The 21,830-nt window shown below is 41.2% G+C and overlaps 2 protein-coding genes across 4 annotated transcripts; one reads left to right on the top strand and one right to left on the bottom strand.

The window, feature by feature from the left end:
- Positions 1-174: 174 nt before the first annotated feature.
- On the bottom strand, positions 175-13,339 carry LOC130374167 (phospholipase B1, membrane-associated-like). Its single transcript, XM_056580785.1, has 31 exons — positions 13,174-13,339; positions 12,971-13,042; positions 12,778-12,852; positions 12,030-12,090; positions 11,649-11,707; positions 11,190-11,263; positions 10,636-10,679; positions 7,737-7,845; positions 7,431-7,482; positions 6,821-6,901; positions 6,597-6,662; positions 6,404-6,504; positions 6,180-6,261; positions 5,981-6,085; positions 5,770-5,865; positions 5,450-5,521; positions 4,608-4,685; positions 4,331-4,391; positions 4,176-4,234; positions 3,822-3,889; positions 3,681-3,724; positions 3,373-3,472; positions 2,727-2,778; positions 1,953-2,033; positions 1,790-1,855; positions 1,577-1,671; positions 1,322-1,403; positions 1,137-1,241; positions 917-1,012; positions 717-791; positions 175-610 (listed from the first exon to the last, which is right to left on the bottom strand). The coding sequence occupies exons 1-31, from the start codon at positions 13,195-13,197 to the stop codon at positions 338-340; spliced, it is 2,508 nt and encodes an 835-aa protein (XP_056436760.1). The 5' UTR covers positions 13,198-13,339; the 3' UTR covers positions 175-337.
- Positions 13,340-19,377: 6,038 nt separating this feature from the next.
- LOC130374486 (protein yippee-like 5) lies at positions 19,378-21,769 on the top strand. Of its 3 annotated transcripts, none has more exons than XM_056581275.1 (3): positions 19,378-19,594; positions 19,711-19,883; positions 20,885-21,769. In XM_056581275.1, exons 2-3 carry the CDS (start codon positions 19,743-19,745, stop codon positions 21,107-21,109), a joined length of 366 nt encoding a protein of 121 aa, XP_056437250.1. In that variant the 5' UTR covers positions 19,378-19,594; positions 19,711-19,742; the 3' UTR covers positions 21,110-21,769. The 3 variants fall into 3 exon arrangements, with proteins under 3 accessions (XP_056437250.1, XP_056437252.1, XP_056437251.1); XM_056581277.1 differs by having other exon boundaries at positions 19,384-19,598; XM_056581276.1 differs by having other exon boundaries at positions 19,384-19,555.
- Positions 21,770-21,830: the final 61 nt, after the last annotated feature.

The following is a 21,830-nucleotide window of genomic DNA, read 5'->3' on the forward strand; positions in this document are numbered from 1 at the left end:
AGATAGGTCTACCAGCCTACCCAGTGGAATGGAACAAATGTTGCTAATATATATCATACATCTAATATATATACAATATATATATTTTACATATTTTCTTCCTCTTCAAATATAGGTTCATACAATACACAAATCACACAAATGTAGCAGTAAAAGTTTTTTATTAAAAATATGAATAATTATGGCAACAAAAATGTTTATTCTCTGCAGTATTTACAGTATAATTACCATACAATTTATATACTTTGCGCCATGCGACACAATACTCCATACGCACTGCAATACTTATTGTGTATCCAAATCTGCGTACATCTATCTGTCCTTCTGTAGCATGTCATTAAAGACCAGTTCTTTCCATTTCTACATTATTGTTATTCTTTTTCGAACGCTGTTGGAAGGAGAAAAATAGTCGGCTGATAACGACACCAATCAGCAAGCTTGCAAATGCCACGACCACTGGCACCCACACTGGGAGGGGGGGGGCACACTGGGTCAAAGGGTCCGCGGGATCAGGAGTGATGGTTGTTTGGGTATTGACTGGAACACCGGTTGTAGGGGGCAACGGTGAACTCGGAAGGCTGTTCAACTTAGTAAACAGAAAGGGATGATCCTGAAGTACAGAAAAAAAACACAAAAAAAGAACAATCAACACTTTTTATGGGCATGGAAATGAAAACTTGGATTAGCTATCCATCCTAGGGGGAGTCCATGCTTACCTCGGAAGGGCAGTGCACTTTGGTGGGGTCATATGTGAAGTTGTTGTATTCCTGCTTTTGGCCCACAGGCTCCAACTGTTAACACAGAGCAGTTCACATGCTCACCACACAAATCATCGGCTTCAAGAAAGCATGAAAACGCATTGAGGTGCCTTGTTTTCTATGGCGTCTCAAACATGTCTGCCACAAACATCCCTCACCATGTTATTCCACAGGGCAATGGCCATCTCTGCGTGCGCTCTCTCACTGATGTGAAAGCAGTCCACTGAAAAGAAACTCAGGTCGGCCTGGCCTACCTGGGAACAAAAAAGGATTTGAATCTCATTCAGCAAACCTTTCAACTGTTGTGTCTGTACATACACATACCTAAACACATATGTCTGAATCATTGTAATTAATTGCATTGGTTTTATGCCTTACCCCGATATAAGGGATAAATGAGTTGCGCAAATAGGGTTGAAGGACAACGGTGAAGTCTTCCCGTCTGTCGTATAGATCTCCCGAGATAAGTTTGCGAGATTCAGCCTGGGAAGATTCAGGACATGGGGTCATTAGAGAATAGTCAAACAGAGAGATCTGGGGCTCAATCCTCAAACCGTTGGTACCTGATACTCCTTGTTGACTCGTTTGATCGTCTGCAGCTCTGGAGAGTTGTCCTCGGTGATCATTAGGCAGGGACAGTTGGAGCTGCATGAGAACAGAGATCCCTTACATTAACAGAAAGGGTGTGGCATAATTTTGTCCCATTCCAATCCCCCATATTAGTGAATAGTAACACTACAAATGATGTTGACACGCACATGCAATACTAACTAAGGTATTATTTTAAGCACAATCCAATCAAAGGCCAGACTGCAGACCTTTGCAATAGTGAACAGACAAGGTCATTCTTCTTCACTTTTCTCAGTGGATCAATCTGCACAATCTCAACCACATTCACCATTACCCTTGGCATCTAAAAACAAAGGGAAGAGAAACTTAGAAACTGTATAAATCTTGAGCACACTATATGCAAAAGTGGTAGCCTGCATGTCCACACATGTGTACATCAACAGTCTACCATTTAACATTACCTGATTGTAAAGCATGTCCAGGCTGATCTTGAGGTTGTGACTGTAGTTCTTTGCTGACAGGTTATACTGTGAAAGGCAGGCACATTATAACAACAATCAATTCAGAGTCCATATCACACTGATTCACAGATCTTCACACATACATTATGAGGGAAAAACTTACTTGGTCCATGCAGTAGTTGCAAAGATCATTCGTGCCAACGAATATTGTCACAAGCTTCCAGTCGTTGTCAAAATCCACCTTCTGCGTGAGGAAGTAAAAGGGTGAGCCAGAAGCTTGAGGGCTTAATTACTGCACAATAGACCATCGGCAAGGCCTGATCTGATAAAGTAACTGCAATTGGGAATGAATCAATGGGAAATACGTGTATATATTCTGTTTCCAAAAATGTCAGATGTTAGCATCACACATCATGATGTTGATTTTTTTTTTCTGAAATCCAATGTGAGAGTCAATGGAAGACATTGAGGGGGGAGCGTACCTATGTTCCCCGGGTCCTATGTACCCCACTTTGTATGTGACCAGTGAACAAAGGATCCGGCGAGCGAATACATTTTTCGTAGGATGGTAGGGGCAAGTCCCGCCTTTTTCGCCTCCGATTCGCCTGTGATTGGTTAGAATGGCTCTCCTCCTATTGGTTATGGTTAGGGTTAGGTTTAGGGTTAACCCCCGCCCTAACCCTAACCCTAACCATAAACCTGACCCTAACCCTTTGCAGCCGGGGAACATAGGACCTGGGGAACATAGGGATGACCCCATTCAGGGTACTCAAATCCAAATGATATCTCTCTGTTGGCTCTGTTCGACAACATTACATTTGACTTGAAGCCGTCAACTACTTAGTCCCTCATAGACCCTTAAAAAATATCCACCCTTATACTACAGTCATCCCCAGGAACCCAAGGGATTACTAGTCTGAGCATCAGGTACTCTCACCTGATCTTCCTTCATAGCCTTAAATAGAGCCTGGATCTGAGATGGGAGGTCACTGAAAATACCACAAAGCAATCGGGGTATTACAGTGCAGCAGCAATTCAGGTTTAGAAATAAAAATGATGGACAACACAAATCCCTAATTGACTTGTCACTATGTTAAGGGATTAGGGGATCTCAAGGTGTTCATGATGGTGTTCATGATGTTCATTCCATCACATCCTACACAATCCCACGTAACTCAAGTCTATTGATTTCCTTCTACTCCGTTAACGGATTTAATGTGTGGAGTCTCTTCCCTTCCTGGCTAATCAGCCAAGAAGGTTAATAATCGTCCACTCATGTGGCAGACGCAGTGACAAATTCTTGCACACTCACATTAATGCAACGGCGCAACTGAGTGAAGCTATGGTGTTTTGGAAGTACAAACTTCAGACCACGTCCCTTCAATCCGGACTCTTTCCTAGTTTCTATATTTATATACTTTTTAACATGTTCTGGACAAGATAGGTGTATAGTTGATACATCCCTCAGTATGGTTATTTTACTTCTGATATCCTGTGGTCCATTACATTAAGCATGTGAAACATAAACAATATATGGCTAAAATGCAGAATTACATAAAAACATTGCTGTGAACATTGCACACCTTGTCTTGGCACCGGCCACAGCCATGTTGAAGCCCCTCTGTTTCGCAAACCGACCTTTGGAGAAACCCTTTAGAGCTGGGTTGAACTTCTTAAGGATGTCTGGAGAGATATTAAGTGGTGACTGATTACTATGGCATTAGGTAATCCAAAGAATAAACCAACACCTTGGTGACAACAATTAAAAGATTTGGCCTGGACACGAGGAGTTTAAATCCACCAATGTTGAGACATCATCACTTCCATCCGTGTAAGGTGGGATATTAATTCTGTGTGGTAATTGTTCTGCACAGTGGGTCCCTCAACTCACTTGGTAGTGTTGTGACCGTCTCTAGCGTGGCATCACCTCCAATACTGCAAGCAATACAACGGATATCAATGGAGTTCTTAAAATCATAGTTACGTTTGTGACGGGTAATATGACTTTGCCACCACTGTATGCTGACGTTACCTCCAGGAGACTCCCCTGAACTCTGTCTTTAGCTGCAACACGCTATTTGCCTTAGCTCCCGTGCCGGACTGAGAAGGGAACACACAGCCATCCCTTAATATCAATGACACATACAGCAGTAAAGTACACATTGCAGAGAGCCAAAGCAGATAATGAGCAACTGTAAGATCAAAGCGTCATGAGGAGAAAAGATTGAACGTGGCAGAGTTATCATTGGCAGGATAAAACAAAAGATTACAGGGCTGATGATGGAGCTCAGAGTTCAAAGATTTCATCAGCAGTCAAAGCTGCTTCTAGATGGTAAACAGTGCCTTTTTCCTTTGCATGTAACATCTGCGTAGTAGGGGCCCTTACCGTGGTGGAGTCCCCCAGGGCCGCCACCACCTTGATGTCCCCCGGCCGCAGCTTGTGAACTATCGTGGAGGCGAAAAGAAAAAACACATTTACATCAGTGATACGATTATCTCTGTTCTGAGTGCTGATAAAGGGATATGTTTTCTCAGACTTACCTGAGGTGGGTACAGAGGCAGATGGGCTAACGTCCACACAGGAGAAGTTACTTCCCCAGTTCTGATCATAGAGAAACAGCATCAGGCATTGAGAAAAGAAGACTAGCCCAGCATATAAGACTAAGATTATAATAATGTAATCATATTAGGTTCTCATTCATCAATCCATTTATCAGTGATCCAATCCTAGACATGCGTATTAAACATGTCTAGGACTTTATTGGATCAATAAAGAGAGAGAGAGTCTATTCCTCATGGACCTTTCCAGATGTGTTACCGTGATTGGTGCTGGTGTTGGAGCCGGCCCCTTGTAAGTGTAGTTGCTGTTCTGGTAAGTTCTAAAATATGGTGAACCCTGAGGACAAAGATCATCCAATGAGATGACATCCCTACACACTCACTATGTAAAGCGGTTTGAGTGCCTTAAAAAGCGCAATATGGATGAAATGGTTTTTTTGCACTTTATTCTGTTTAGGGCATTTCCTCCCAGTGCAAATATGATTAAATTAGTTACTGAAAGCAGTGTTCTGAAATGGGATCAATTGTGAAGAAAATATTTAAAATATTGTTGCAAGTGGCCTGTATGCATCGCCTTCACGTGGTTTTGCAAAGCTGTACATGTCTTAAAGATATTGATGGGGATGGTTCAAGCATTCTCATCTATTCTTGTTTTTTACATTTCTCACATTGCAAATAGGTTTTTGAATGAGTTTCTGAAAGTGGTGTTTTAAGATGGGACATATGTAATTATAATTTGTAAGCCCATGTAGCAAAAATAACAACAAAAAAAACATTTAAAGTGTTGATGCAGGATTGTGGACCATATGGAAATAATACAATTCCAGGTCTTCTGGAAATGTTTTTGGTCGCTGTGTCATAATTCAGCTTAATATTTTATATATTGTTGCTTAAGGCACACTCATTAACGAGAAAATGTCAAACTGGCACTGCATGATGAAAAGGTTGCTGACCCCTGGTCTAAATGGACTATATCATTCCATGAATTAGGTTACTGACAAACACAAATGTTACTTTCATTATACAGTAATATCCACAGGGATAAGTAAAACACTGTTCCAGTTATTGGTTCAAAATAATGTTGAATGGCAGGGTTCAAACCTTTGATGGACATCTCAGCTTAAGATAAGGTGAAAAATCTTGTACTGAAGTCTTTGATCCCAGAGGCTCCAGCTTTTGAACAAAATAAGTGAGTTTAGTATCAAAATATCATCAAAGATCCTTCTACTGCTAAACTGCTAAAACCTGCTCACAAACAACTGTTCCATTCTGCACTTGCATAATACCAATAATCTAATATCTCAGAGGCTTCTGGAATAATAATTTGAACTGGACCCACTTACTAAAATGTAGGCAGTGTTTTAAAAATTGCCTTAAATAGCATCTACACACTAAACTAATTCATTGTAGCAGAGTTTTACCATGTTATTCCACAGGGAGCGAGCCATCGAAGTCTGCGCCTTCTGGCTGAGGTGGAAGCAGTCTGCGCTGAAGTAAGACCGGTCAGGACTCCCGTCCTTTGGAAGAGATAGACATGATGAATACAAAAACAATGTGTTTTTTAGCAGGGACTCGCTTCTCCTCGCACTATAAGGCCTGCCCAGGTACATAGGAAGGAGACATGGATCTCACCGGTTGTAGTGGGAGATCAATGTCCCGAATGAAAGGCTGGATGATCACGGTGAAGTTGGAATGGGTGTCATAGCGACCGGACTCCACAAGATCAGTGAGCGAACTCTGAAAAATAAAATGGTGGGAGTGGGGTGATTTACCCCTAATTGCAACTGAACTGTGTTTACTAACCTGAAGTAGTGGTTGTGGTTTGCGCTACCTGATAGCCTCTGATTAATTCCTCCACCACTTTGCGGCTTTGAGAGCCTGTCTTTGGCGAGATGACACATGGACACAATATGCTGCCAAGAGGAGAGGTCACAAGCGTGCATTTCTTTAGGACATCAGATTGTCTTATCAGACAGTTCAATGTGGAAAGAGATCAACGTAGGGTCAAGAGACTGGTTAAGTTGTTGATAACCCCAATATAAATGTATTGCTTACTTGACCAGCCATGTGGGGCATCTGGAGTTGGGTTCTGAGTGCATGGTTCTCAGCGGAAGGAGGGTGAGGACCTCCACCAGGTTGACCAGAGCCCGTGGAACCTGACCCGAACATACCAGGCCTTTAGTCTTTGACTGGGGATGCGCTGGCTCATAGTTTAGACAGATGGAAGGGGATCTCTGTTGGTTCTTACCTCTTTATGAAGGTAGTCCAGGCTCTCGCTAACATGCCGCAGATAATTATCCACCGAAAAGAAGAGCTGGGAGAACGATAAAGATGGTAGGCTTTAAAGTATTTAAGGGTTTTTCATGTTGACTAAATGTTTTGGCACAAGGAGACAATCGCAAGGCTCAAAACGGAATGCATTTGTTTCAGAATTATAATTTAGATCTAAGTAAAGAAAACATGAGCACTCACCGAATTTTTGCAGCTGTCGCAGGCATCATTCCCCCCAATAAACATGGTAATCACCTTCCAGTCGGATTCAAAGTTGATGCTCTGAAGAGGTCAGGTTGAATAGTTGTTTTTTGATGCAATATAGGGAAATTATAACTCAATATTTCTACTTTATTCAAACCACTGATTCTCTCATTTTTACTCATTGTTATTTAGTATATATTATATTATAGTCTATTATATATTTTCATTGACACTGTGTCGTGATTTGTCGAAACACCTGGATTTCTGGATCTGGTAAATCAAGTATATATACGTCTAGGATGGAGCAATAAAAAAAGTTGAATCATGCGATCAAAATCATGTCTTGAGAGGCTAGATGAGTCTCATCTAACGTGGGTCTGGGAAACACTTTGATAAAAGACTCTATAGGTAAATGAACCTGACATTACTTATTAAGTCAGTACTTTAACTAAGGATGTGGGTATGGCATGCAATCAGAATGCTGTTGCTTGATATACTTATAATTGTGCATGCATAATGCAAAAAGATTATTTTCCCTATGTTAACAAAGTGAATAATCATATGCATTATGCATGCATGTGAAAATGCATTTGTATTTAATACTCACAGGATCACTCTTCATTCTGTTCACCAGGGCTTGCACCTGTTTTGGAAGGTCCCTTTAACATACAGACAGACAGACAGACAGACAGACAGACAGACAGACAGACAGACAGACAGACAGACAGACAGACAGACAGACAGACAGACAGACAGACAGACAGACAGACAGACAGACAGACAGACAGACAGACAGACAGACAGACAGACAGACAGACAGACAGACAGAAAGAGAGACAGACAGTTTATACTTGCACTTCAAAATAAAAGCTGCTAAAAAAATCTCTGCCCATGGTTTCACAAATACACTTACTTGCTTCTTGCCCCGGCCACAGCCTGATTGAGGAAAGCGTTTGGCGTGTCCTCCTTGCCCATTCCAACAGAGTATCCAATTAATTCAGCGTTGAAATTCCTCAAGATATCTATATATGTCAAATAAATAATGTTTTAGATTTACAATTTAACAACAGAATGATTGCATTAAAAAAATCCAATATAACTATAGGGAATTTGAAGCTGACGTCACACCGTGTCGAGCGCTATGGTGAACACGCCATGTTTAGAGGTTGCTGCCTATTTTCTTCAGTTTTTTTATTTTATTTATTTATTTTTATTTAATCTTTATTTAACCAGGAGAAAAACCTAATGAGATTAAAAATCTATTTTTCAAATGTTACCTGGCCAAGACAGGCAGCAGCAGAATGAACCACAGTTACAGACAAACAGTTTCAGACAAACACACAGGGACAATTTAAATAGCACTAAGATAAAGCAAATCAATTCACACTGCATCAATCTTAAAAGACACATTTCTGTAACTGGGAATCAAAAACCTATTTAAAATGCTGACATCTTAGAAAATCTAGTTCAATTTCCTTCATTTTTTTAACTTAAAAGCATTTGACGAAATTATTCAACAAGTGTCCTTCTGCAGCGTATTCCACATAGTGGGGGCAGAGTATGCAAAACCCTTTTTACCCTGTTCTGTCCACACATTGGGGACAGAAAGCAACACCAAGTCCTGTGAACATAAAAGGTGTGGACAAGCACTTTTCCGCATGATAAGGGAGCATAAATAGCTAGGTAGCACACCAAGTATTGCCTTATAAATAAATATGCAGTAGTGACTGAGCCTACGAGTGGACAAAGCAGGTCATCCTACCTGAGAGTAAAACTGGCAGTGGTTAGTCCGAGCCTTACAGTTTGTAATGAATCTCAGGGATGAATGGTACGCAGAGTCAATCATATTAAGACACTGAACAGAGGTATGCATACACAACAAATCACCATAGTCCAAGACAGATAAAAAAGTAGCAGCCACAAGTCGCTTTTTTACAACACATCTTATTTCGAAAATAAAAACCCAACTTTAGCCTCAGCCTTTTAACCAAATAGAGCACATGAGGCTTAAAGGTGAGGGAGTCATCAATTAGAAAACCCAGGTATCTAAGACGTAACCACCTGTATTACACTACCCTCCAGAGTGAACACAGGGGGGACATTTTGGGGTCTAGGTCTAGAACTGGTGAAAAACTTGAGTTTGGTCTTATCTGCATTAAGAACAAGTTTCAGCTGATGAAGGGTATTTTGGACGACAATAAAAGCATTCTGCAAGTTTAAGAGTGGATGCAAAGCAATAAATAACCGTGTCATCAGCATAAAAATGGACAAGATCAGGTCCTGGAGGTTTTCCAGGATTTAAAGCTTTAAGGGCTTTATGAACTTCCTGTTTAGTGATTGGCGTAAAATTTAAAAGGCCTGCAGAAACTGGAACATCAGTACAGGGCTTCACAGTTGCAAAGCAAGTGGTATCAAACAGAGAGCCAGACTAAATAAAATGCTCATTAAAAAATGTCAATACCTTCATTTTGTCACTAACAACAACAGAATCTTTCATAATGAAAGCTGGTAAAATAATTAGAATCATTGCTCATAGAAAGGGATTTTATGGCTTTCCAAAATTTCCTTGGGTCATTTAGGTTTTCGGTAGTGACAGACAGATAGTAATCTGATTTAGCTTGCTTAATAAAAGAGGAGCATCTATTTCTAAGTTTTCTAAAATCAAGCCAGTCGGAGGAAACTCCAGTTTTCCTTGCCTTAGCCCAAGCCGAGTTACATTGCTGAATAATGTCTGCTAACTCAGGGGAAAATCAGGGATTATCACGACCCTTTACTCTAAATCTCATGGGGCATGTCTATTTATGATTTGGGTAAAACCATCATTAAAAAATGTCCAGGCTGACTCTACATCAGGGATTAGGTCAATTCTACCCAATTAAATTTAAACAAATCATGAAAAAAACCTTGCTCACTAAATTGTTTGAGATTCCTCTTACAAATGACACGCGCCTTCGATTTAGGGATCTTAGTGTTCCTGACAGCAGCAACAACACAATGGTCACTTAAGTCATTGCAATAAACACCAACAGCAGAGAATATATGGGGAACATTAGTCAGAATCAAGTCAATTAAAGTTGACTTTTCAGGGCATTTGACATTTGGACGAGTTGGGGAATTAATTAATTGAGTAAGATTTACAGAATCACAAAATATTTTAAAATCATCTGATGCTGTCTTTAGTCAGCTAAAATAAGAACACCAGCTAAAATAATTTCAGTGTTGTCCAATCTGGATAGAAGATGCACAAGAGATGGCAACGCAACATTAAAGGCAGACAGAGGCCTATAACATCCGACAACAGATATACAGAGGCCCCTAACCAATTCCACAATCAGCTCCAGAAATTCCAGTTGCTTGCTAATTGATTCAGATACAATTGCCTTCAATTTTGACTTTACATAAATAGCAACACTCACAATTGATTTCGTCACACAAGTTTCAGATGTTACAACAATGTCGGCATCTGTTGATTTAACTCATATTCTGAGCATATTCATTGTGGGTAACAAACTGCGCACATTTATATGTATGACACTAAGACCCAACAGGGATTTAAAATCAGATGGCGTCTGAATGAGCTGCGACTCAGGGCCAGGGTTAGGTTGCCATTATGTCTTCCGGTGTGATGCACCTTCACATTCCTTATATCGACAGATATTTCAATAACATCTCTCAGGGCTCTGAGCTGTAAGCCATGCTGGGCAACATGGTTGTCTTCCTTTGGCATTATGTTCCTGATTAAAGTGATGGTTCTTGTGTGAATCTCCCTTTGGTTTTCTTACAAACCAGAGCCAGGTGGTCACAATACTCACTTGGCAAAGTGGTGACAGTGGTCAGATTTTCGTCTCCGCCAATGCTGTGCAGAAACAAACGACACAGATATTGAGTATTTCTTAGTCCAAGGGATCATCCAAGTATGTGGTCTACCATTATATACTCCATTGATGTTTTTTACTTAATACCCCTACGAACACAATCAATTCCAATGAATCAGACTGCTATGTGAGTTCAGCTCCTGCCATCAGGACTCAGGATCTGCTGCCCAAGGCGTGGCGCTAGCAGACAAAGGTCTTCCTTTATCGCTTCAGCCATTGGCTTCTTAAACTATCTCTTTAATCAGGAGTTGTCTCCCAGAGAGTGCTCTGATCTGGCCTGATATCCTTCATTGTATGTGGTCTATCTCTAATGGTCACGATGTCGTTGATATCTATTTATTGTGTTGTTTGGTATGGTATCGCATTACTATGACTACTATTGTAGAACAAATTTATCCTTGGGGACATTGAAGATTAACGCTACTCTATGATGAACTCTACTGCATTATCATGTGAGACATGTCCGTCAAATGTTGTGATCCATGACAAACCTCCAAGACAAGCCCCTGTATTGACGCAGAACGTCCAGTACGTCACTCGGAGCTGATCCGATGCCATTGCCGGCCTGCACAGAGAATATCTTGTGTTAAAATAGCTGAGTGTTTGTCTGATGCGACTCTACTCAAGTTAACCCACCCAGGTTTGAGTACAATCCAGCTCAAGTAGCTTAATTGACCACACAACCTGTGCTGGGTACATTGCAACATGTAAGCACATGTTCTGCTCAACATGAAAGACATTAGCAAAACATCATCTTACATTGAATACTACTTTACAAAACATATATGTAAAGAGTATGTAAAGAGTGATGCCAGCTACAATCCATCTATGAAAAATAAATCGACACTGGGCCTCAGTGGAGAAAAAGGGCTTTACTCCATGACTTTTCCCATCAAGCGTGACTATCTTCCAGTATTTATAATGATGAAGAAATTATAATTTAAACTTACTGTTAAAGAGTCTCCCACTGCCGCCACGACTCTGATATCTGCCGGACGCAGGGCATGGACTGGGAAGACACGACATGATCATAAAAGGGCCATACCTCACATGATGGTTAAAACAACATTCAATTATCTTTAAGACCTAATAAAAAAACGGTGTAATTGAACAGGGCACCCTAAAGTGCCAAAGATTCAAATGTTGATACAACAAGATGGTCTATCTGTGCACTATCTGCTGGAAAGATCCTTATTACCAGCGAGACAGACAAGAGGATTCGTACTTTGTACAGCTAACGCTTAGCATTTGTTTAATTTAGATCAGGATAACAGGATAAGAAGATGATTGGTGATCAAACCTTTTGCTGAGGTAATGATCTGGGGTCTCACCTGAGGTGGGTGGGGAGGGGGAGCGGCCAAGATCAGTGCAGGGCATCTCTGTGCCGGTGAACTGGACACAGGAAGAAGACGTTAAGGTCGTTTTCACTCAAGAGAGAGTGTGAAAGAGAGAGCGAGAGAGAGAGAGTAAGAGTGAGAGAGTCAGAGAGAGAGAGAGAGAGAGAGAGAGAGAGAGAGAGAGAGAGAGAGAGAGAGAGAGAGAGAGAGAGAGAGAGAGAGAGAGAGAGAGAGAGAGAGAGAGAGAGAGAGAGAGAGAGCGAGGAGAGGAGAGGAGAGAGGAGAAGAGAGAGAGAGAGAGAGAGAAGGAAGAGAGAGAGAGAAAAGAGGAGATAAAGAGGAGGAGAGAGAACAGAGAGAGAGACAGAGAGAGAAAGAGTGAGAGAGACAGACAGAGAGAGAGACAGACGAGAGAGAGGAGGACAGAGAGAGAGAGATAGAGAGGAAGAAGAGGAGGAGGAAGAGAGAGAGATAGAGATGCGGAGAGAGAGAAGAGAGAGTGAGAGAGGAGAGGACAGACAGAGGAGCGAGATAGCGAGAGAGAGAGAGTAGAGAGAAAGAGAGTCGACAGGACATAGACGAGAGAGGACGAAGGCACGAGAGGACAGTGAGAAGAGAGAGTAGAGAGAGAGAGAGAGATAGAGAGAGAGAGAGAGAGAGAGAGGAGAGAGACAGAGAGAGAGACAGAGAGAGAGAGGGCAGGAGTGAGTGAGAGAGAGGGGAGGTTTGGTTAATACTCTACCAGTTTCAGGAGAGGGGAGGCCTCTGTGTGGCGAGTGGAGGGGGAGTTCCCCTCTGTCCGGAGGAAGGGGCGGTCCTGGGGAGGGAAGGGAAGAAGAAGAGAGAGTCAGATATGTAATGAAAGCTGATGAATCAGTATCAGGCCAAAAGGACAAAGAATTATGCGTAAATATATTTAAGTGAGGTAACTATACCTCACTGGGACAGGGAACTGTGATGATCAATTCATGGTCCTCCATGCTGGGCTGGCCAGCTTGGCGCTGGAGCTGGAAAGAAATTAATATTGTTTTAAGGGATGATGTTCTTTATTGATTATATTTATGAGTTCTAATATTAAAATATTGCAAATAAATTATAAATAGGCTGCAGCAGCTGCTCCCCCTAATAGCCGTCTTACCAGGCTGGTCAGCGTCTGTACCATCAGCCGGTCAGTCAGCCGCCTTGCTTGTCCCTCAGACACAACCCTGCCGTCCTGATGCAGACGTGAAAACCGTTAAACATGTTTTTGCAACTGTGCCAACAGAAACAAAATCTTAATTTTTTTGGACAGACACAACATAATTCCCAACATTTCCCCCTGGGCCTGTAGTTTTGCCTTCCGTAATAAAGGGTTTGCAGTAAGCGCATTACTTATAGCCTATAAACTCACAGTTGTGGTTGCAAGGTGGGTCACCAGAGGGGTTTCCTGGAGAACCACACTGAAGTCTTCTCGGTCACCATACCAGCCCTTCTCAACTAGGAGGTTATCCAAGGACTCCTGTCCAAAAGACACAATAGCTTGAAGAATAGCAACAACCTCATACTCACTGTATGTATGTTATTGTATTAACTTAAAGGTGACATATTACACCAGGTGTGAGTGTGATTAGCCGTTTCAAGACGTTTCGAAAATCGGCCTCTTCTGACATCACAAGTGGGCGTGTCCACCTAGATGTGTGCTGGATAGATCAGTCTACCGGCCTACCCAGTGGACTGTAGCAAACGTTGCTCATCTATCCGTCATACATCTAGGTGGACATGCCCACTTGACTTTCAGAACACCTTGTAACGGCTAATCCCACTCACACCTGTTGGTATAATATGTCCCCTTTAATAAGACGGAGGCCACACCTGTAGGAACAGTGTGAGCACGGCCCGGTGTAACCTCCCTTCTGGTTCTGTTTGGGAGCATGGACACTTCCTGTCGATACAGTGCAAAGGGGAAAACAAGGACAAGTTGGAAGTTGTTTCTGAGATAACTGTATTTGTTGAATGAATGGAGAAAAGTTTTATACATTTTAGGATTGATTAAATTGGAGAAGTAGACGAATTGAGGCCAATTTTACCATGTGAAATCAATTGACAAGCTCCTTTAAAGTTAAATGAACACTTGCGAGAGAAATCCCACCCAAAACATCCATCCTTCTGACCAACTAATGAACAACCAAATGAGTATTGGTTCATCAAGATCATACAGTATTGCTGTTACATGGGTTAACCTGTTATTGAAGCTGTCGTACTCTCCGTCCCACACGGCCACGCTGACAATGGTTCTCTTCAGCTGCAAAAACAAAGCAAACCAGTCTAATCAGTCCTCAGACCCCATTATGATCATTATGATCATTGCGATTATTAGGAATATGATAACATATATATTATTATAAAATATTGATATCAATTGTATAAAAATAATAACAATTATCATTTTTATGTTATACAATTATTTTGTAATAATACAATTGTCATCATACTCTTAATTATTCATATTATTCATATTATCATAATCATTACAATGCATTATTGTAAAGTCCTTTATATACATGTACATCGTCGTATAGTCAACCTGAGAGTGCAGCAACTTCAAAGCACGATCAACCTCCTGGACAGTGGTGTTTATGACAGACTTTGCCTGCACACACAAGCACAAACTCTGTCAGCAACTGAGGAAGAATGGTGGGTTTCCTGAAAGCCTGGGCAGGTGATACCTTTTCTTTAACTGTAAATGACAGACAGTAACAAACCTTCACCCTAAATCTATAGCTGACCTTCAGAATGCTTTGGTGGGTTTGAATAGAAGAAACAAAAGGTTTGTATACAAGGCAAAGAGGTTTATTTATGTATCACCTGAACATTATCAATATTGTTTGTACTTATTAATCATGCTCGACTCTGGGTTTTTTAGTCTGGGAACACTCCAAATCTGGAGGTGGGGACAGCTATGGTACTGTTTGCATCATGCACTACTCACTGATCTTTCTCATCACATGTCATGTCTGCATAAGCGTCCCACAGGGAAGTCACAGCCTACCTGCTCCACTTCGCAGGAACACATCTGATCCGCCTGAACAAACAGCAGCACTAGCTTCCAATCCCTCTCCGCATCAATGTTCTGTCAGGACAGAGACACATACAGACACATACAGGTCCAACAGTAAACCCAGGTGGAAGATTAGGCATAGTGCGTTGATCACAAACATATTGGACGTTTGTTTAGATATGAGGTATGTGTTATTTATTGGTTGGTTGTTGTTCTGCGTCCTCGCCCTAAGGTGCCACTAGCTGATGGGTTGTTTTCAATAGATTTCTATTTGACTGATGCTACTAAAACAGTATTTTACTAATGATCCCGTGTTTTACACGCTCCCAATGTGTGGGCGCATGTGTGTTTACCTTACGGCCCTGCAGGTCGAGAGACAGTTCTTTTGCCTGCTCTACCAGATCCCTATAAACACACAAAACATATGCAGAAAATAATAAGTGTGTTTCTCTGCATCCAAATTTGTATGACTAGATCACATGTGCTTGTGCCGTCTGTACCTGTGTTGCACAATGTCCCTGTCGTAGAGGTTCATCTCTGCAGAAACCAAGGGAGTGAATAGTCTAGGGCTGAGCAGGGCCATCATCTCTGAGGAAGACCAGATCAAAATAAGTTTAATCTCACTATGGCATTGCAAAAGCTAAAACTAATTTCCATTTAGACAAAATGTACCAAACTGCGATCAAAGAGTCTGCTTTTGATATCTACGGATAATCCAAATAGGAAGTGATAGATTGGAGCTGTATTAAGCTAATTAGTTACCTATTATTACTTCTCAGTATGAAGAAAAGGTCACACGTGTGTATAATGTACCCAACAATTATCATACATAATGACCCACTAATGCAAAAGAAAATTGGCAGCGGACATGTATGATGTATTAGCTTTAACACTAATTACTCTTATCAATGCGGTCTTAAGCTATGAGAGCCGTAAAGATACCACATAGTAGTATCCAAAAATGTAGATTATGTTCAACACTGCCCCCAAATGATAGCCAAGTCAAATTATGGAGGATCTAAGTATACAAGCACCTGTGTGAATTCATTCAGAAATACTTTTGATCACTATCAGACCAAATGTAGGCCAATACATATATATATTTTTAAATAAAGCAAATACAACTGTAGCACTTTTAAATTAAAATACAAAATTAAGAAGCTATTCAATATATAAGCAACAGAAAATAAAACCTTTGGTATAAGAATCTATGAATACATTTTATAAAACAGACATCATTAAACATCAATCCACAGTCATTAGTATTCAAAGGACAATTCTAGAAGGGATAAGTCCAGGCTTGTGGGCAGCAACAAACATTATAATCACCTTGGAGTCGGCCCATCACTTTGGGCAGCTCCGTGCTGTAGGGAGGCAGAGAGACGAGAAGAGGGTGGGCAGGAGGGCTGTGGGTTGCTCACCATGTCTTGGTCATTTACATTCTAACTATTTGTTCAACGTCAGAATCAGAGTCCTTCAATAAGTGGTATTTCTGGTTACCTGGTATGCAGGCCAATGGGAGAAAGGACAGCCAGATCTGAAGGCTTCACACTATGGGCTTGAGAGAAATATATCCATTGATTATTGTTTTGCAAAACAAACAGAGGGTCGGACAGACGGACGGACGGACACACAGCTACAGAGGATACTATTATGGATACACTAGAGAGATGCATGGACGGACGCATGGACGTACAGACAGATACTCACCAGTTGATGGAGGTGGTTGAGAGGGCAGTGTCTCGGGGCATGGTAGGGCTGTTGCTGGAGTGATGATAGAGGGGAAGAGAGCATGAGCATGAGCACCTCAGTAAAACCTTGGTAGATCCAGTAGCAGTAATGAATACATCACTGTGCTGCCAAGACTGCAGGTGTTATTCAGTGGAATAGAATTACTGCTCACGGAATGCAATATTCAGAATATTTCTTCAACACATGCAACTGTTACATGTTATCATTCCTATATATATTTAAACAATATAACACGACTCCTATCAGACTTTCATTTAAAAAGGTTAAATTCATGTCAGCGCTTTGTTTTGCTAAATATTATTTCTTGATTTCTCTTGCTGCAAACATTCAAGTTTAACCACAACCTAATTCTCTTTCTCCAATTCAAAACATTTGAAATCAACAACTTAAACAACTGACTGGTGTTCTGTACGGCCACGTTCTCAACTTAACACTAAATCAAAAATATAAAGTCATATGAGTCTAAGCAGATTTAGGCAAGAAAACATTCAAACAAGGTAAAATGAACAAAATTAACCTGGTGTCCACGCGAGCCCCAGCAGCGTAACTGTAAGCAGCGATGAAATCATTCTGGGACTTTCAGCTCCTATCTACTGTGGGTTCAGTCTTCTCCCAGCTGCTCTCACCACTTTTGTGGGACTGCTTTTTATGATGGGCAATTCTACCTGTCAAGGTTACACATATACATTATTGCATAATTACAAGGCTGGGAATTATTACAAAGTTACACATATGCATAATTGCATAATTACAAGGCTGGGAAAGGGGGTGGAGGGAAGAGAGGACTGGCCCAGTCCTGAAACGTAAATGGCCTTAGCAGTTAGCCTGTTAACAGTGACAGTGCATTAAAGGGTCTTAATGTGTATTAACGGGTGATGGTTGAGGGGCAAATAAGGGCATTGTAAAACAGGGTGCTGGAGGGGAGTGGAGGCTCAAAGGTCAAAGATGAACACCAGTCACCGCAGTATCTGACTGACGCAACATTGGATCTGCTTCTACGGTTAGTTAGGGTATCTTGGACAACTCCAATGCCAACATGATTGTTTCAATGTGCCTGTAAATAGCTCTGAGTATGATCAGACGACCTAGGCCTGTGTGTGCATTCAACAAGCATGTCAGGCCTTATCAAGACAACTGAGTTACCAGAGAAAGCAGGTTCACAATTTCATCATTTCTTAGTTAAGATAAGGATAAGGAAGGAGCATTAAACTCCTTCCTTATCTGGTGGTTGGACAAACAGTAACAATGTTATTTTAAAAGCACAACTATAATTACCGGATGTATCTATATGATAAACTTATCTATTTCTGCATGGCAGTATGAAAACGCATCAAATAAAATGAATGTATGAGCTATCTGCTAATCTCTGATTGGTTAGCAATAGGTGAGATGTCCCTGACCTCATTTTCACCTCCCTGCCTCAATAGTGAGGAGTCAGGAATCACACCTGTACCTGTTACAGGTTGTGTCTCTACCATTGAACTGTTTATCAGTGAATGGGCCGTACATCTGGAACATTCTGACGGGTGGCCTTGAGGTGTTTTTGTTTGCAGGAGATGACACACAGAGTGCAGAGGAAAGGTTTTGTGGATGATGAAGAAGCAATTTCAAAGGAATGAATGATCGCTCAAGACATGAACATAAGCTTATGAACTGCGCTGCATATCGGCATTGTTATCAAAAATATTTAAATCCTTTTTTATTGGACTTATTAAGGAAGAAATGCAAATTTACCTACATAATATAGCTGTGCACACGACTTTGACTAGGCCTTTTTTTTCATGAAAAAGGATCAATAAAATACTTTCACCTTGAAAACCATTATTCGAGACAATGGTCTGAATAAACTAGTTCACTGTTACAGATAAAGCGCGCATTACACTATAAAATGACGTCAGCAATTCTCTGCAGCATTTACCAGGAAAAAAGCAGTCTTAGTAACACATTAATCATTTGTTGATGATGGGCTGGTCAGTAGAAGTGTTCAGATCACTTTATCCAGATCAACATTATCTCATCATACAATATGGTTAAACGTAACAGTCATGTAGCTGGGATAACAAGTGGCCCAGACCTTGATTTATTTTATCTACCGATTATCAATCATCTCTCAATAATGAGAGTTCTACATTGAAAACACTGAATGCAATACTGTATTTCAACTCTGACCATTATGGCTTTATTTGTTGTATTTGCTTTTCTTTTTACACACACACACACACACGCACACGCACACGCACACACACACACACACACACACACACACACACACACACACACACACACACACACACACACACACACACCTCTTTGTCATGCTTTATATCCTACAGCAGGGAGCACACCAAAATAAAGTGCATTACCATTTCACGCAATCAATTGTAAAATCTATGACCGTAGTTATTTCTGACATAACTAGTTTTCGGTCAGACTGCAGTGAGAACGCATATGACCTCATCTCTTGCCAGAGCAAAAATTGTTGCTCCATCCCCTTTTCCTCCAGCTTGTTCAGTACCCTGCTCCCCCTAGTGGTTTGATAGGAAACGTTAAGGACGTGTCTTCGTCACCGACACCGGATGTTGATCATTTCACATCAGCTGTGTCGAAAAACCAAAACACAATGTGGACTACGGCGACAGTTTAACCTAGTATACAACGGAAAAAGACAGTTCTGAGAAGGAAAAAAAAGTTGACCGAGGAGAATATTCTGACCTGGGACTGAAGACATTTGGTCGGTTGATTTGCTGCCACACCGCCGTCCACATCATCAGTGTGTAACGCTATATAGCATTTGTCACATCGTATGCTACGTCATGTGTAACTCGTATTTGTTGATACTCTACGAGACCATGGCTCAATTATAAATGGTTTTGTCTCCCCTTAAAGGTTTGTCATACATTAACTAAGTGATTGAGAACATGGGACGGATCTTTCTGGACCACATCGGCGGCACTCGGCTGTTCTGCTGCGCCAACTGTGACACGACGCTGACCAACCGCGCGGAGCTCATCTCCACGCGCTTCACGGGGGCCACGGGCCGAGCCTTCCTCTTCAACAAGGTAGCACCACCTTATTGACCCCCAGACTAACCCAAAGCATAGGCTATTCTTAGGCCATTAAATTGGCTGCAATTTATAATACAAATAGGCCATCAAAAATAGAGGAACATAGCATACAGCAATAATAGGCCATAATAACACTGTCCAACGTTATCAACCATATGCTTTGAGTCCTTATTAGGTCCCTTCTTCAGGTCACTATTACCAATGTCGATAACTCCATGTGGCTTGTCTGACTAAAATGTATTTTTTGAATACAAAAACAAAGCTGGTGTTTATTTGCTTGAAAATCTGTTTATAGGCAGAGTAATATTAATACTAGACTGCTATCCTTCAAATGTGCTGGGTATTGTAGCCCGCAGAGCTCAAAGAACTCAAAGCTATTTTGGTCAAATATGTCAGGGGATGATGCTGGAAGCTAGGTACATCCATACACATGCTCAAGATAACTATGAAAACGAGAAGACTATTTGCAGTAGCGAGCAGATTGGTTTCTGTGTGGTCAGTAGCCACAAATAATTTCTAACCACTCCTATTCATTAATTTATTCAACCTTTATTTATAATGCTCAGAAGAACCATTGAAAGAGGGATCCTCGTTTTCATAATGAAATTAAAAAAGTGCCCAAAAAAGTCTATTGATTTTTAGGTTACATTGCAAAATATTCCATGAGTCCAACACTAAACGCCATCTGTCCATGATCGGTCCTGGCATGATGTTCCTGAAGCATCAGCCCTTGGAGCCAGTTCAATGTCTGCCAAAGGTCCAATCAACATGGATGTAACATAATATGGGCTTCATAATTAAACAAATGCTCATGGTTATGCGTCTCTCAGCCAGAGAAGACCAACCGACCTTAACCTAAAGGAGACAGGGATGAACATCGTAACCATCATCAATAAACAGAATCTTTATACATTCTCAAACATTACTATCGTTAATTTTCATTTATTTGTATAGCTCTGAGGGAATCACCCCTTTCCGTGTGCCCTGTCCCCCAGGTGGTGAACCTCCAGCACAGCGACGTGCAGGAGCGCGTCATGCTGACCGGGAGGCACATGGTGCGGGACGTGAGCTGCAAGAACTGCAACAGCAAGGTGGGCTGGCTCTACGAGTTCGCCACGGAGGACAGCCAGCGCTACAAGGAGGGCCGCGTCATCCTGGAGAGGGCGCTGGTGAGGGAGAGTGAGGGCTTCGAGCGGACTCCTTCAGACTCCAACTCTTGAATCAGCCAGATGTCTTTTTTTTATTTCTTGTCCTTTTTTTTTGCGCTGCTTCCCATCTAGGTTGTCGTTTGTTTATATGTTAAAGAGTGCGCAAACTGACGGCAGAATAGGTGTTTCAACATGGGCTACTGCAATTGTCCAACCTCTCTCACTTTGCACATGCTGTTACCGTGGTTTGGTTTTTAGTTTGGTTTGGTTGCTCTTTGCAAAGATCAAATAACACTTGACATGCTACAGACATATTGTTCAATTTGCCTGCCGGCCCTCTCATTTAACATATACCACGTGCAGAGTAGCACATTAGTTTTGATGGTACGTATTCAATGTTCCACTGGGAAATCTAATAACGAATGCTTTCCATGGCATCCCAAGTGTAGGCGTGATGTAAGATAACCATGTTAAAAGTCAAAGAACAATTGGTGTTTCTTTCTTTCTATTTGGTTTACATTTGCTGATGAATAACTTTAACTCTGTACGACCGAATGTTTTTAAATTGTGTAACTACAACAAAATAAAAATCCTTCAAGGCAAATCTTGTTATTTTCAGTTTTAACATTCCACAGAAATGATAAAAGTACAGCTAAGAAAGCTGTAATTGACAAGTGCAATGTCTTGTGAATGACATGATGAGAAATATTAAATCGTGTGTGTGTCTCTAGTATTATTCAAATTCTTTATAAACGGTTTGTTATCATTAGATTCCACCTGTGTGCTTACTGAA

This window comes from Gadus chalcogrammus, chromosome 21, assembly GCF_026213295.1.
Source record: "Gadus chalcogrammus isolate NIFS_2021 chromosome 21, NIFS_Gcha_1.0, whole genome shotgun sequence".
Classification (NCBI taxonomy): domain Eukaryota; kingdom Metazoa; phylum Chordata; class Actinopteri; order Gadiformes; family Gadidae; genus Gadus; species Gadus chalcogrammus.